Source organism: Anguilla anguilla, chromosome 1 (assembly GCF_013347855.1).
Source record: "Anguilla anguilla isolate fAngAng1 chromosome 1, fAngAng1.pri, whole genome shotgun sequence".
Lineage (NCBI taxonomy): Eukaryota > Metazoa > Chordata > Actinopteri > Anguilliformes > Anguillidae > Anguilla > Anguilla anguilla.
In genome coordinates this window covers 61,770,296-61,786,258 of record NC_049201.1, presented here as the reverse complement: position 1 = coordinate 61,786,258, position 15,963 = coordinate 61,770,296, and the positions used below count along the sequence as shown (strand labels likewise).

At 42.0% G+C, this 15,963-nt stretch overlaps 1 protein-coding gene across 2 annotated transcripts in view; it reads right to left on the bottom strand.

The window, feature by feature from the left end:
* Positions 1 to 1,382: 1,382 nt before the first annotated feature.
* nkd2b (NKD inhibitor of WNT signaling pathway 2b) overlaps positions 1,383 to 15,963 on the bottom strand; it is a 35,071-nt gene continuing 20,490 nt past the window's right edge. The window contains exons 3-10 of one of the 2 annotated variants that reach the window (XM_035406721.1): positions 10,776 to 10,891; positions 9,143 to 9,203; positions 7,821 to 7,948; positions 6,666 to 6,761; positions 5,248 to 5,398; positions 4,574 to 4,658; positions 3,790 to 3,917; positions 1,383 to 3,236 (exon numbers count right to left, since the gene is read on the bottom strand). In XM_035406721.1, coding sequence (XP_035262612.1) covers positions 2,644 to 3,236; positions 3,790 to 3,917; positions 4,574 to 4,658; positions 5,248 to 5,398; positions 6,666 to 6,761; positions 7,821 to 7,948; positions 9,143 to 9,203; positions 10,776 to 10,865 — 1,332 coding nt within the window. In that variant the 5' untranslated portion in view covers positions 10,866 to 10,891 and the 3' untranslated portion in view covers positions 1,383 to 2,643. The remainder of the gene's footprint in view (positions 3,237 to 3,789; positions 3,918 to 4,573; positions 4,659 to 5,247; positions 5,399 to 6,665; positions 6,762 to 7,820; positions 7,949 to 9,142; positions 9,204 to 10,775; positions 10,892 to 15,963) is intronic. The other variant, XM_035406710.1, reaches the window with a different exon arrangement.

Sequence of the window (15,963 nt, the reverse complement as noted above, 5' to 3'; positions counted from 1 at the left end):
GTCACAGCTTTCCTCTCCCACGAGACAAGCAAAATAAACACCAGTTCATCATCCGATTCAACAAGGTTTACAGGTCATTCGTTTATTCGCGCGCAGTTATTTGCAAACGACGAAATCATAGCCGTGAATTGTTCACCCGGATATTTATTTATTTGCAGCGCGGGATGACTACGACAGAATGCAGGGTCGAGGTCGCGATTTCCAACTCTCAGCAAACTTTGGATGGAGATTTGTCAGCTGTCAATGCCGGGGGAGGTACTCCGAACCGTACAAAGTGGATAGATTTGCATTTATTCGACCCTCCCATCTCTTTTCATGCCCTCCATTGTTTGGCTCAGTCGGGGTTCCTTTTTGCCCCGAGAAATAAAACCATTGATGGCAAGTCCTGAAAGAACGGATGAGCAACTCGGGATAGTCATTATTAATGTTGCATAAAAAGCATTATCAGAGCCGTTCTGCTTGAGGAACAAAATATATTTCCCGCAAATTAACGACAGAGAAACTAACAGCACAGCACTTTTGAATATGAAAGTGATGGTATTCCACAGCTCTGAAAAGTAAAGGGGTTTGGGAGTGTTTGGTGCGCAGTGCATGGAATGTAGGCAACTGGATCACGTACTGAAATAAGAAACAACACAGCGTGGTTTATAGGGTCAAATGTTTTCCTTTTGCAAACAGGCATTGGCGCCTGTAGCAGAAACTTAGAAAGTTACAGAGTAGGACGGTTTAATTATTTCGAATAGATATGTAGCCTACCGGCGCAAAGAGTAGCCTACATGCACGCGTACAGTATCGTTCCTTAACTACGCGAGAACTGGGATTCTGAGGCTGTACGGAACAGTCCCACGGAGACATTTTGCTTGAAAAGATAGCCCTGAAGTACTGAGAACGGCTGTGCACTGCGCTTGGCTTGTGTAGAATTGTTACCCCGCACTGAAAGGGTTTACAGACACCCATGAGTAGCCTAATTTTCATTTGCCACGCAGACATGACCCTGAGCTGTACCAGTTCGCTGACAATATCCGGAGACGCATTCTTGTTTAATGCATGAATAGATCTGGATAGGAGCATTTTACGTTACTAAGGTAAACATAAATATGCTTTGAATATGCACATTGCACTGAATCAACACAACAGTAGCAATAATGTCAGAGCATACAACCTGACAAAATATATATATTTTAATAGGTTGTCATTTAAACAATAGACATAAGCCAAACCCTGCAGTAACGTGGTTAAAGGTATTTGAATTCATCTTAATTAATATCACAACGTCAGAAACATTTTGGTCTCTTCATTATTATCATTACATAATTATATTTCGTGCCCAAAAAGAATAGTTAGTAACTAATTAGACAAACTAGATTGACAGCAGCCAGTTGGTATTTCCGGCACGGGTAATTTATTGAATACAATACAGTGTATTTTCTGTTATTTTGCTTCCCATACGGCCACAAGATGGCAGCAATACATCAATGGTTGTCAAGAAATTCCGAGAATATACAGTACACCCAAGAACTTTAGATATCCAAGAATATCTGTCCAAGAGTCTGCACTGTTGGACTACAATTTCCAGCTGTATCTAGTAGGAAGTTCTGGGTCTTAATGGGTTCCAGTGCTGTTCGCACTGTTGTGCTATTCAATTACTGATTATCTGTCTTTGGTAGTGTCCCTCTATACATTCATTTAGGCCTATAAATTACTTTAGACAAGTAGTTTAAATTGTTATGGAAGATAACTGGAATTTGTTATGGAAGATATGGGAGGATTTTACATTTTAATGGTGAATCTGAAAGTGTCTTAACTAGGGCATAAAGAAAGTCCATGGATTCTACACTGTTGGGGATTAAAAGAGTACCTGACATAACTACTGTGGAACAGTGGAGTACCTCAGTGAAGTACGGGATATAAATGGAGGATATAAATATATTAAAGAACTTTAATTAACAATATGTGTTTATTAAAATATATAAAAGACAGTAACATATACATAAATGTATATGCATACACAACGATAAATATGCATACACAGTATAATTATACAGTAATATATGTATATTCATATAGATTTTTATACATATAGAAAGGCATTTTTGCATTAAAACTGGCAGTGGTGATTAACTTCTTTTTTAACCCATGAAGGGAAATTGCCCCTTGTCCATTGCAGGTTTCCTGGAGGGGAAGTAGCCTTTTCAGTATAGCTAAAGAGCAGCACCTTACACCTGAGAACGCACGAGAACCATCATTAGCACAGAGCTAACCAGCCCTATTGGGACACCTACTACACATACACTCTTTCTAGGGAGAAGTGTCACAGCAGATGATAAGAGAAAAAGGTGTGAAGTAATGTAAAACTGTGCAGTCAGTGAGGCCCACTCGAACACCAGGACTGCAGAGGGGCTATGAACGAGAGCGACAGCACAGCAGGAGGGGCGACAGCCTAGAAGGAAACATCAGATTTGTGATTAAGTTTCCGGAAGTCCTGTTTTAAGTTAAAATGGCTGTGTCAGCAGACAAGGAAAGTGTCCGGAGGATGGCCTTTGGAGGCGGAGGGAGGGAACCCTGGGATCTGGAGTATCATTTCGGAGGGATGACTGTGGTGTGCCTCAGGCCTGTATGATTGTCTGCCTTGGTGGCCTGCAGTCATGTCTGGTGGTAGTGGTGGTAGTGGTGATGATGGTGGTGTTCGTGGTGATGGTGGTGCTCGTGGCGCTGCACGACGGGAACCACAAACCCAGGGCTGCCCGGCAGGACGTGGGGCTGCTCTCTCTCAGGCCCCTGGGGGGCAGGCTGCTGCTGAGGAGGGTGCTGGGGGAAGGGGGCTTTGGAGGGGGAGAGGGCGTCCCGGGCCTTGGCACGGAGACGCTTGCTGTGGCTGTGCTGCAGGGGGTGCTGGTGGTGAGCTGAAGCGGGCTGGTGCTGACTGTGTGGGGGCAGGTGGTACACATCCTGCCCGCCAAGCTGTGCTGGGTGGTAGTACCCATGGCACTTGCTGGACTTGCCCCCTCCATTGCCTCCTGATGGGGTTGCTCCCGCCCCCTTTGATGACATAACCTTGGGGGACCTGAGGAACTGGGGGCCCCTCCCACGGGACTCTGAAGCGGTGCAATTCTCCCCCAGGACCTGCGAACGGCGCTGGTGGGCCAGGTGCCCCTCAGAGTCTTGGGACCGGGACCGGTTCTGTGAGTGCGAGCCACGCCCATGGCTCTCCTGAGGGGGAGGCGGAGGGGGCGGACCTGTGGGCGGGGTGATAGGAAGGGCCGTCAGTCCAGCCTTATTGGTTAGCTTACAGTACAGCGAATGCATATAGGAATGTCTTTAATTGTAATGTTCATCCAGTCCAAAAACATCAATAATTTATTTTGCCGATCAAAAAATTTGATGGAATTTGTATTTTCTGTTATGTAGAAGCTCTCGATCAAATGAGAAATTCATGATACGTACCCCAGGGAATGTATCATGAATTTCTAAACAATACAGCCTCTTTCTTTCATGGGTAGCACTGTGTGCTGCATTGTTCAGTGTAGTGTTTTCCAGCATAGCTCAGCACAATAGAGAATGGTGTACAAGACAGAATTGTGTGGTATAAAACACAGGAAAGCATTACAGTATGGTACAGTATAATGTACTATTTATATAAGCTAATAGCAATGCAATAGCAATACATTAGGCATAGAAATACATTATAGGCATGGCATGCATAGGATGTCAAAGTATAGTATAGTATGGTACAGGGCATTGTTACATGTACATAAACATGCAATTCTGCATACTGACATGTGCTGTTACCTGCTTCAAATCTAGAGGTATAGTTCTCTATCCCAGCCAGGTCCAGGTAGTGATTCCTTCTCTCTGTGTTCTCATCCACACAGTAATGGTTCCCCTCTCCACTTGGCACAGGGTCATTGTTATGTCTTCTAGGGTGAGATAAAGACAGTAATATTAATGATATACTTTTGGGTCCAGGAAGGACAGATGTGGTCAAAGACAACACAAGGGGTCCCACAAGTCAGAATGCTTCTGCCTGGGACCTGATGTGATCTGCCCAGAGGAAGCTTGGGTAAAACTTTAAGAGATTCTCTTCCATTATTGTAGAAATACAATCTGTTTATTGTCCACTTTACACAGAGCAAAGGAAGAAACAATCTGCCCTCAGAAAACCCACAAAACAATACTACCCTGTGGAGTTTATAATCACAGGTTGGTATGGATTACATAGCATGTGCTTGTCTGCACTCTCCCAAACTGATAGCACAGGTCTCAGAACTAAAGCACTGTGAGTGAATACAGTTAGGTATTCCAAATTGGGACCAGAAGACAAAAAAAATCTTCTCTCCATACTGTATATCCAGGTGTCACATTTTTTCAAATGCTCAAACATTTCACGGTCCCAGCACTCAGACCAACTGAACCTCCAGCCCTGATCCCCATTCAGCTGGACGAACCCGTGTGGTGTTGTGACTCAGAGTGGGCCAGCCCTGATCCCCATTCAGCTGGACGAACTAGTGTGGTGTTGTGACTCAGAGTGGGGCCCGGACACTGTGCAGGTAGACCTGCTGTCAGGGGAGCTCACCTGATGTGGGCTGACAGCCGTCTGTCAGCGTAGCACCCTTCCGCCTGGTGGCTGGGTTCACCCCGGCAGTGACCCGCCTCCCAATCTAAAGAAGAGAGGAAGACAGCATTGATACCAGGAATTCAGTCCATTTTTCTCATTTTAATCCTGCCTGTTTTATTCTTGTCTGTGTTTTTAATTAATTCAACATTTTTATTTTTACAAATCAATTACCTATTTCTGTAATAAATTCCGAACACCATATTTATCACCATATATATTACCTGGACCATTCTTAAAGGCTTGTTAATGAACAAGAAAGAAGATAAAATGGTAATACAATTTTATGAAGGAAAATTTGCTATTGAAGGAGACCTTTTCAACCCTGAATTAAATCAGGCAATTCAGTTATAAATCTACGGTATATATAATGAAATATTCTTGCTCTCAAAACTGTTTTCCTGTACTCAAAGTACCACAGAACTAAAGCACATATTATGTGATTGCCAACCCACAGCAATAAACATGACAAAACATACATATTGTACGTAATGTTATCACATGCTCTTTTGTTGTCAACCTCAATAAGGTGCATGTCTGTAAGGAGATTATTCCTAAATTCTGGAAGCTGTCTCACACCAGTTCCCCAGAACAGACTCAGGCGTAGAGTGAGAATAGAGCTCTATGTGGCCCACCTGCTCCAGGACTGGTGGCATCTCTCCGTCGAGTCCCGGGCTCGGGGGTGACAGTGAGCTTCACCCGCAGGGTCTTACTCTTGCTGTGGGAGGACTGGTTGACAGAGGCGTCCACCACGTCGTAGATGGTGTGCATCAGACTGGACATGTCCTGATAAAACCCAGAGAGATATCTGCTCATTAACACGTAGCTCATTAACACGCACCAAGTCAGACATCCATTCAGTAACACTATACCAGTGAGACGAACCAAGAGTTAAAGTGCCTTTACCAAGTCAGACATCCATTCAGTAACAATATACCAGTGAGACGAACCAAGAGTTAAAGTGCCTTTACCAAGTCAGACATCCATTCAGTAACACTATACCAGTGAGACATTACATTACATTACATTATAGGCATTTAGCAGACGCTCTTATCCAGAGCGACTTACACAACTTTTTACATAGCACTTTACATTGTATCCATTTATACAGCTGGATATATACTGAAGCAACGCAGGTTAAGTACCTTGCTCAAGGGTACAACGGCAGTGTCCTTACCCGGGATTCGAACCTGTGACCTTTCGGTTACGAGCGCAGTTCCTTACCCACTGTGCCACACTCCGTCCCGAATCAAGAGTTAAAGTGCCTTTACCAAGTCAGACATCCATTCAGTAACAATATACCAGTGAGACAAATCAAGAGTTAAAGTGCCTTTACCAAGTCAGACATCCATTCAGTAACAATATACCAGTGAGACGAGTCAAGAGTTAAAGTGCCTTTCCAAAGCGCAACAGAGACAAGGCAAGACAGAGAGACAGACACATTGCTCTAATTAAAAACAAAATTAACAATACAAACCATAAGAAATAGGTTTTGCATAAAGAATTATGCATAAACAGCAGAAACTACTTTTGAATGTATTTATGTAACTTATTACATGGCGTACATTTTAAATATTATGCATTTATAGAGAATAATATGCAACTTATAACTTTCATTTACCCCGACCAAAGCAAGAACAACATAATCTTAACCTTATTTTTAAACATGCAGTTAATGATTATTAATAACCATAAAATTCATATAAAATACGTCACCAATATATGCACCGTAAAGAATAATAAGCTGCTAGTTTAAATTAGTAGTATTAGTCAGTGTCCTTGTATCCTGTATGGTGTCGTATAACACAATAGAGTGTGTTTCATTGTGTTTGAGGTTGGAGTTTGTCCATATGATAACATAGTCTACAAATTATGGGACTGCAGGTTTGATTCAGACATGGGGCACTGTTATTAATTGCATCTGAATGAATATCTGAGCAAACGTAAAGTTGTACACATGGGTAATGTGTAAAGGTAAGCCATTCTGTATGAGAGCGTGTGGACCTGTCGCATTGGTATATATGAACAGCAGAGGCTGGGGGACACAAATTACCTCCTTAGTAACTTTCCCACTATTGTCAAAGTCGTACAGGGTGAAGATCCACTCCTGACGATTGTCCTCCTCTACCGACACGTCACATTCCAGATCCTGTGACCAAGGAGACACAACCTTACCAGGGAAGCCAGTATGGGTCAATAAAAATTCAGGCCACACACACTCGGCTGATCAGTATGTGATTACGCATGTCTCTTTGCATTAATGAAAGAAACCTTTTCAGGTCAGCCCTGTTATTCTGCAGTTTATTTTCATTCATTTTTAAGGAAATAGATACGCGAAAACGATTCCATTTCTGGTCAAAAGCTTTCTATATTGGTGACTCCAATCACCTGTGTTTGGAAATGAGGTGGGGAGAGGGAACAGAAATGTCTTTTAGTTTATGCTCCAGTCAGTCTTCCTGTTCCAGGAAAAAGACTTTAAATACAATTCTCAGTCACAGGTCTCCCTGGCAGCCTCGGTGATTCAGGGGTATCCAGTGACAAGATCATAATTGGAAAAATAAACTGTTGGACACGGCGACGCAGCAACTGATCGGGGGAGCTGACGTGCCGAAGGGGGGTTGTGTCAACCAGGCAGGAGCCAGGAAGAGGAGCAGGAAAGTAGTTTAACGCAAAACGGTGCTCAGTGCTTCCTTTCTGTGTATGAAACTGATAGGAGCCCCTTAATTGATTCTGATTCACTCAGCAGTACTTTCAAAGAAAAACACTGCAATCATGCACATATCCACACAAGCGAGCTACCACCACACACAGAGGTAAAAATTAACACACATATTCAGCCAGTTAGATTTTGAAGAAATTTTGCGACAGTGAAAGAAAAGAAAATCAGCTATGAGTGTTGTTTTTTTTAAATTTGAAAATAGAAGTAGAGAGCCAGAACAATGAAGTTTCTGGGTCCGAAACAGGAAACCATGCTAATAGTTTCTACTCTATAACCTAATGAGATGTCAGTTTCTGGTGCTATATTGCAACTTATGTATATTCATAAAGACATGCCAAAGGACACAAAAGACATTGCCATGCTATTGTCTTTGTTCAAGCCCTTTCATGAATATTCATAAGTAGAATAAAATTTAAACATTTCAGGTACAATTGTAGTAAGACAAAACTTTCACTGTTAACAATTTCGGAAATGGGGAGAGGCTCTCACATCCAGGCTGATGCGCTTCTTCCCAGGGGCTCTGCCAGGCTCCTTCTGGGGCTCACGTTCCCCCTCCTCCTGGTGGAGGAACTGTATGTAGCTCTCACATCCCTCTGCCTTCTCTGGAGGTAAAATGACTGCAAAACACACAGACCAGTACTTTATTAACATTCACTCATCCACCTTTACACATCTGTGCCACCAATCTGTTTCAGTATTTATCACTGTTTTGTTTGTTTGTTTGTTTGTTTTTTACAGCTGTGGCAAAATGAGGTATAAATTACACAAGTCAATCAATCAACAGTCAAGACATAGAGCTAACAAACAAATTTCACAATGTCATGGTTCCCATATAAAAATAAACAGAGATGTCCTTCAGACTGTAAACATAGTCAGATATTAGATGAATACATATATTCTTGAAGTACATATATATATACCCCCAAATGCCCCTATTCCATCCATTGTAAAGCCAGCTGTTGGCAGAAACCTCTGTAAATATCTAAATCTTCATTGCACACAGAACTGTGGGCCAATCAAAAAACTGAAATAATATTCTTAAAAACCCAGGAAGTGAATCATCCATTTAAATCAAACCATATCATGGCAGGAGGAAGCCAGTTGTGTGCTAGCTGTGGCTATCAAATCCTGGGCATAGTTAGTGCATTGAATAAGTCAGAATCAAAATCATAAAATCTAGGCTAAAGGGCACAGCCTGCATTTATGGCAAGCAATTTTACTTACTTGGTTTGTACATTTCTGGATGGTCCCTTGGGAAAGCTGAGTTATTTTATTATTTGAACATGTGTGCTGTATTTTTTACAGTGAAATTAAAAGTGCTTGTAATCCTGTACTAACAAGCTTTTGTTTAAACTGATCTTTCCATTCCAAAACTTTCAGCAGTGCTGTTTACACAGGTTGCTGTTACAAGAATAGCTGCCAGAGTGCATACATGTTCAGGATTAATATGAACAAGATAGTGCCAAAAGAAACATTTCACCATAAAAAATGAATAGTGAACATTACAGTACTTCCACTGGTTATGGGCATAGCACTGGGGGATTACAGTGAGTCTGAGACTGAAGCACCATTAATTACATCCATTTTTCAAGAGGAAACAGCCTTATGACAGTCCCATAACAGATGTAACTTGTGTATTTCACATATTTGCTTTCATTTATTGTGAAACTGTTCAAATGTGTTCCATTGTGTAAGATTCTTGATTTCAGTCCAACCCAAGACAAAAGCAGATGCAGGCCCCAGAAGAATCACATGAACTCAATTAAAATATACATATTTTAAAAAGAAAAATGCTGCACTTTTCTACTTACCCTCTAGGGGACAGTGATGCTCTGGGAATTGTCCATCTTTCAGCTCACTACTTGCCAACTCCTGGAGAGGGTGGGAAATCAGAGAGAGAGAGGGAAAGTGAGTGAGAGAGAGAGACAATAAGAGATATAGAGTGAGAGAGAGAAAGTAACAGATAGAGAGCAAGAAAGAGAAAGAGATAGAAAGCAAGAGAGTAAGAGAGAGAGAGAGAGAGAGATGTAAGTGAATCTACAGCTCTTTGACCACAGACACTGAGAAAACAAACATTTCAAACTCAAGCATTTCCTACTGTGGGATGGCTGGCCAGGAGATGAGAGGCAGAGGGAGGGGGCGGGGCAGGACTGGGCGGCGAACACTTTGAACATCTGCACGCTTATTGTGTTTCACTGTCTGGGTCACAGGATCGCCGCCACAGCCAAGCCTTTCAAGCTCGCTCCAACTCCCACAAAGCCGTGCATATATCCAAAAAAGCCATATGCTCCCCATCGCTCCGCCGCGCTCACAGAGAAGGGCCCGCCAAACTCGGCTGAAAACCGAAATGACTTTACAGGGAACAGATCTGTGATCTTTGGGGGGAGGGTTAGTGCTGGGGCGATTAATGGGGGGGGAGGGGGGGGGGGGGGGCTGGTGTGTGTGTGTGTGTGTGTGTGTCTGAGTGTGCATGTGTGTGCGTGAGTGAATATTGGGAGGGGGATCGGGTGGTTGGCTTAGTACTATTATTACCACTTTGTTCTTGGAAACACATACATTTCAGCACGCTGGAATATCTGACAGATTTATGGCAAGAAAAGAAAAGGAATTATTTTGTGAATATTTCATTCTGTTAATTTTTTTTTTTTGTTGCTTTAATCCCGTCGCTTGAAAAATTGTAGCTAGAGAAACCTTTCCATTCTTATTATATTATCTTATTATATTCTTATTACATTATTCACTATATTATTACATTACGTATAAAAATATTATAATTATGCATAAAATCCCCTAGTGACAACCGAATATCTATAGTGACCTAAGAAGAATCTGAAGCTGTCTTTTGTGTGGTAAATATTCATTTTCCCTATTTGATTATCTTACAAATTTGTCCATTTTACCCGGTTTCTGGAGTACACTAAAAAGTATATTGCTGAATAAGGAAATGTCAATAAAGCATCAAGGATGACTTGAACAGTACAGTCAAACTGTGCAACATGTAGTGTGTGGAACTGTAACTTGTCCATTATCTGCAATGCTAAAACTGTAGCCTATTATTTTTATTTCTGTACTGTCTGTGCTAAGGGAATGCAGCTTTGTAAAGCAAGATTTACAAACAATAAAGTACGAACTAATGTAAATAACTCCAATTCTGTGTGTGTGTGTGTGTGTGTGTGTGTGTGTGTGTGCATGTGCATTTTTTAAAACAAAATCAGATCCTATCCTATGGACTCCACAATAGTCTTTATTTCTGTTGATGTATTGTTGCATTGCAGTTCGTTTTTAAAGAGGTAATAAATACCTGTATTTATAATACCTGTACTTTAAAACCCAAAATCTCAAATAGAATCTGCATCTGCATACATTTTCATGACCAGAAACCTTCCACTTCCTTAGCTGTGTGGGTGAGGCATGCCATCCACCTCTCTCAGAAAGCCTACTCACATTCTTTGCTTCAGAGGAAGAGGAGAAATTGGAGCCTGTAATCTGTCCCTGGCCATCTCCACAGAGAGAGCTGACGTGTGTCAGGGTCATGGTTGGGACACACTGAGAATTAGGCTCTTGGGACAGATGGAAAAGGGAAAGGATGAGAGCTCAGTCTTATAAGGAGATGCCTGGTTTCCTCCCTGATAATGCAGCGAGAAGCTGAAATGTGTCTCCTCTACCGTGGCCCTGGAGGACCGCAGTGTCTACAGGGCTACTCAACCCCCAACCTGCAGGGCTTTAGTGTCTACAGGGCTACTCAACCCCCAACCTGCAGGGCTTTAGTGTCTACAGGGCTACTCAACCCCCAACTTGCAGGGCTTTAGTGTCTACAGGGCTACTCAACCCCCAACCTGCAGGGCTTTAGTGTCTACAGGGCTACTCAACCCCCAACTTGCAGGGCTTTAGTGTCTACAGGGCTACTCAACCCCCAACCTGCAGGGCTTTAGTGTCTACAGGGCTACTCAACCCCCAACCTGCAGGGCGTTAGTGTCTACAGGGCTACTCAACCCCCAAACTGCAGGGCCTTAGCATCTGTGGGGCTACTCAACCCCCAAACTGCAGGGCCTTAGCATCTGTGGGGCTACTCAACCCCCAAACTGCAGGGCCTTAGCATCTGTGGGGCTACTCAACCCCCAAACTGCAGGGCTTTAGTGTCTGCGGGGCTACTAAACCCCAATCCTACAGGGCTTTAGTGTTTGCAAGGCTAATCAATCATGATCCTGGAGGGGTTTAGTGTTGGCAGGGCTAATCAACCATGATCCTGGAGAGGTTTAGTGTCTGTAATGCAACTCAGCTTTGGTCACAGAGGGTCCCAGTAGCTATATTTCCGCAGCCATGTGAAACCACATTGGACCAAAATCTGATTGTGTCAAGACCAAGTACAAGCATAAAAGCTAAACCGGACCCCGTGCATATAGCTTATCTTAGTTTGTGTTGTAAAAGTCCCATTGAAATTTAACAGAATCGAAAGGGCAGCTGCATTTTTTTCAGCTGATAGCAAGTAGTTACTGCAACTAGCTAGAAAGAAGTTGCACATACAATTAAAGTAAACAAGCAGGAAAGAAATTCAGCCAAGACTCAAATTTGAAACGCAAATGGATAAAACAGTTTTGTTCACACAGAACATAGAAGGTACATCTATTCTTAAGTAATTGGTCAAAAAACATGTTCATCTGCCAGCTATGTTTCTAACTATGGCCAAAAATCTTAAAGCAGCTTTTGTTATTTGAAAAGGAAAAACAAAAAGCAAAAAAACACAGTTCATCCCCGACACACACCTTTTCCAGCCATGGAAATAAGGCTAGTTTCTGCAGGGCTGCTCAATCCCTGGTCCTGAATGGCCTCAGTGCCAACAGGCTTTCATTCCAGTCACATATCCACAAATCACATTCAGCTAATTGCTGTCTAAAACTATTATGCATCTGGAAGCATTTAATTCCAAGCAGGTTGGTTTTAAAGAGAGTGGGAATACTCAGGGGTCTGTTGAGTGGAGTCCCCTGGGCTATAGTGAGTGGTCAGGTTATTTTCTACCTCTGGAAGGAAGAAATGCACCCCCCACCCCCCTCATGAGCAGCTGTCATTAATAAGGACACTCAGTGGGAGCTCGCTACACTCCTCTCTCTCTCTTTCACTCTTCTTTGCGCGGGGCCTGTTGTTTTCTTTCAAAAGCAAGTCCCCAGGTCCTCTCACTCGTTCCTTTACTTCTTAGACAGTTAATAGAACAACAGTTTATGGATGAGAAGGGAATTGGGCAAGAAGTCATTATAGAACTTTCCTTTTAGGTTTTTGTTGATTATGAATACTGTATGCTGGATAACAAAGCTTGTTTAATAGACCAACCAAAAATAATCAATTTCTTTCAAAGTATCCAAAATCTGTTGCTATTTCTGTTCGGCAACCTTTAGTCTGACTGAGTATTTATGTTAGCATTAAAGATTCTACCAAAGAAAACTAGCAGGCTTACACTACATCGCTGAGGGTGACCTTTCTGGTCCCTGGTAGATGCCTCAGGCACAAATAAATAGTTAATATTTAGTGAAAATTGTTTCAGTGAGTTGCTTAAATATGTTTTGTAATGTTAAGGATGTACCATATAAAAGACACACTAAAGGTCCTGTATATTTATAATGGAACATGCATACACAAACATATTGACCTGATGTGTCACAGGAGCAGGCCAGAGGAGGAGGGTTCCATTTTGAAAAAGAATCAGTACAGCGAAGTAGATGTTTTCACATACCCAACATATCCCAACAGGAACAGATACGCAGGGTCATACACAGAGAGAGTGGGGCGAAAACCGAACATCAGCCTTACCAGCCCTTTACCTCATTCTGCATTGTAAAGCTTGATGCATTAAGTCACATGTGGTCTCTTCGACCATAAAACAATCTCACCCACTGGGTTGTTGTTTGAGCCCAAATGTGCGCACCATATGTTTAATTAACTAAGAGACGGAATAAAAGAGCGAGAACAGGGCGTCTTCTCATTCCAGCACCATCTGATCAACATCTGGGTGATGCTCTCACACTCCAGACAAACCACACAGCTGAATCCAGCCTTTTCCGCTGCTATAGAACCTTTTCCCCCATCAACGGAGTACTATCATTTACTTACACTGCATCATCATTTATCAGATCTGGAGAAAAAAATCAACATTACTAAAATATGATGTCATGAATGTTTGAGTTGAAAACAGCAAGGAGACACACATGTTTCCATACAAAACAAGAAAACAAATGAGTTAACAATATCAGAATTGTGCCAACAAGTCAGGAGGAAACATAAAACACAGCACCCGACCCCCGCCCTTCAGAGATGGCAAAGATAGCAATCTGTATAGATACGCATTAGATACATCCAGAGACAGAGCAAACTGAAACAGCCTAACTCCCTGACAGACGCGTGAGCTACAAAGCCGCAGAGTGGAGTGTGTTGTCTGTTTGTTCCTGCTTCGCGCCGCGGCGCTGCCAAGCTTCCGTCATGCTCAGCCTGCTGCCTGACTTTCATGTGGGATAGGATAACCAGGGGAAGCTTTCATTACCGAGAGCCAGGTGACATCAGCCGGTCCCCCTCCCCCCCAGTCCTCCCCGTGGTGTCGACCCCCCAGCCTCGGCTCTCCAACCTGGAAAACACTGCGTCTTTGTTCTCGCTGTCTTCCTGTCACTAAACTGCTTCCCCCACCCACCCATCCACCCACCCCTCTCCAGTTTGCCTTGATCCCGCCATCCCATATGTCTAACTCCATCTCAAGCAGAGGCAGACTCTGAGGGGACTGCTCTACTTGTTTCCCTCATTTAACTTTCCTCTAAATGATGAATCACATTAATTTTCGTTTAATGGCACTCTCATTCCAACTCCTTCCTCAGCTGCATACAGTATATTCAGAGTAGGACATATCACATTCTCTTTAATTCAACTGTTTTGGTAAATTTTTTTAAAACGATTTTTTCAGTTTTAACCTTATACAGTCTATGGTTTTAACGCTTCAGTTAAAATGTTCTCTTTTCCCCATTCTGTAGCGACCAATCATGACTGCAGTTCTGTCTGATTCCTGCAATGCCCCTTTGGGAGGCCCCACAAGCATGTGCATCCTCCAAATGAGTAGAGCCAGCCACTACCTCAGCCTGCAACCCATTTACTATACAAAGCAGCTGGCACAGGTCCTTAAAGGTTATCAATTAGTTATGAAAATACATCACTGAGGACACTTCTCAATAGCAGTATAAGAAGGAATGTAGTTTAAGGTTGGATTTGCAGAACACTGAAAAATTCACCAGAAAATGAATTTTCAAACAAAATTATTTTACACCTTGAATGACAAAATGGAATAACAAGTGTTCTTGCAATGCTCCTTGCAACTTTCAACTAACTAAGAGAAATCCATGAAACGGGACAGTTTTACACTCACGAGCGCTTACTGTAGCTTTAAAAATTGTTAGCTGGGACTGGTGAATTAATGGCAGACAACCTGCCATAAAAGTTTGCAAACATCAAAATACCACAAAACAGTTAACATTCACATGAAGAGCTATTACTACACTGTCTTCAGTTTTTTCTCCAGCTTGCTTCTAAATATTTTGTTTATTGTCCACTAGGTGTCTCTGCAGCCACCACGTTTGTATTCGCAAAAACGAATGATACTTCCCCATACAAGTGATTAGTTTGAGAATGAAGGAGGACATTGGTTTTACATATTTACATCCTTCCATTTAACCAGACACTGGTTAAACTAAAAATGGGTACACCCTGTAGATATTTAGGAACTGACACAGGAACTGAGAAAGTTAACCCAATAGTAACACTAAATTTATTTAATCACAACCTGCAATGTAACTATAGACCACACTCAAACGAAAGACATTTAGAATCACAGAGGCATTTAAAATGCAATCCTGAGACAGAGAGAATAGCAGAAGAGACAGGAGAAAATCCATATATACAGTGAATCTCATGATCAGTTGGTTGCACCAAGTTATTTTGAGCATGATAATAAAGAATCCAATCCAATCCAATCCAAATTTATTTATAAAGCACTTTAAAAACAACAACAGCTGACCAAAGTGCTGTACAATCATATATAGCAAAACCCTGAAAACAACACAATAAAAACCAGTAAAAGACCAGTTTAAAAGACAAAAGGACAATAAAATAATAAAACAATAAGATCATAAGAATGATAATCTCACAGATTTTATGGTGTATTGTTTCATACTTGCCCCTGTACAGATATTTGCATACTAATTACGGTTGTTGGTTACTCTAAAAATGCTAATCCTTTTCTGAAAGTGCACAGCACTACATGCAGTGCTACTTCAAATGACCAAATACTTTGAAGATAACATTTCAATGACAACCACCTCAATATATGATTTATGCATAGAGGCATGCACTACTGTTAGTTAGAATAAAATTTTAAGACTTAATAATGTGATTAAGGCTGCTCTGTGTTGTGCACAAAGATCTCGCTCATTACTGCAATATGTAACTTTAGAAGTGGAACAATTTTGAAACAAAAGGCAATTCCAGAGGAGACCTGGCCTTGCTGCAAAACCAGATGTGGTGTTTTTTTTTTAAAGCTGGAGGAAGAGAATGGAGGAAGAGGGAGTGTGGGAAGAAACGATGAAGAAGCCAAGTGGGTGTGGGA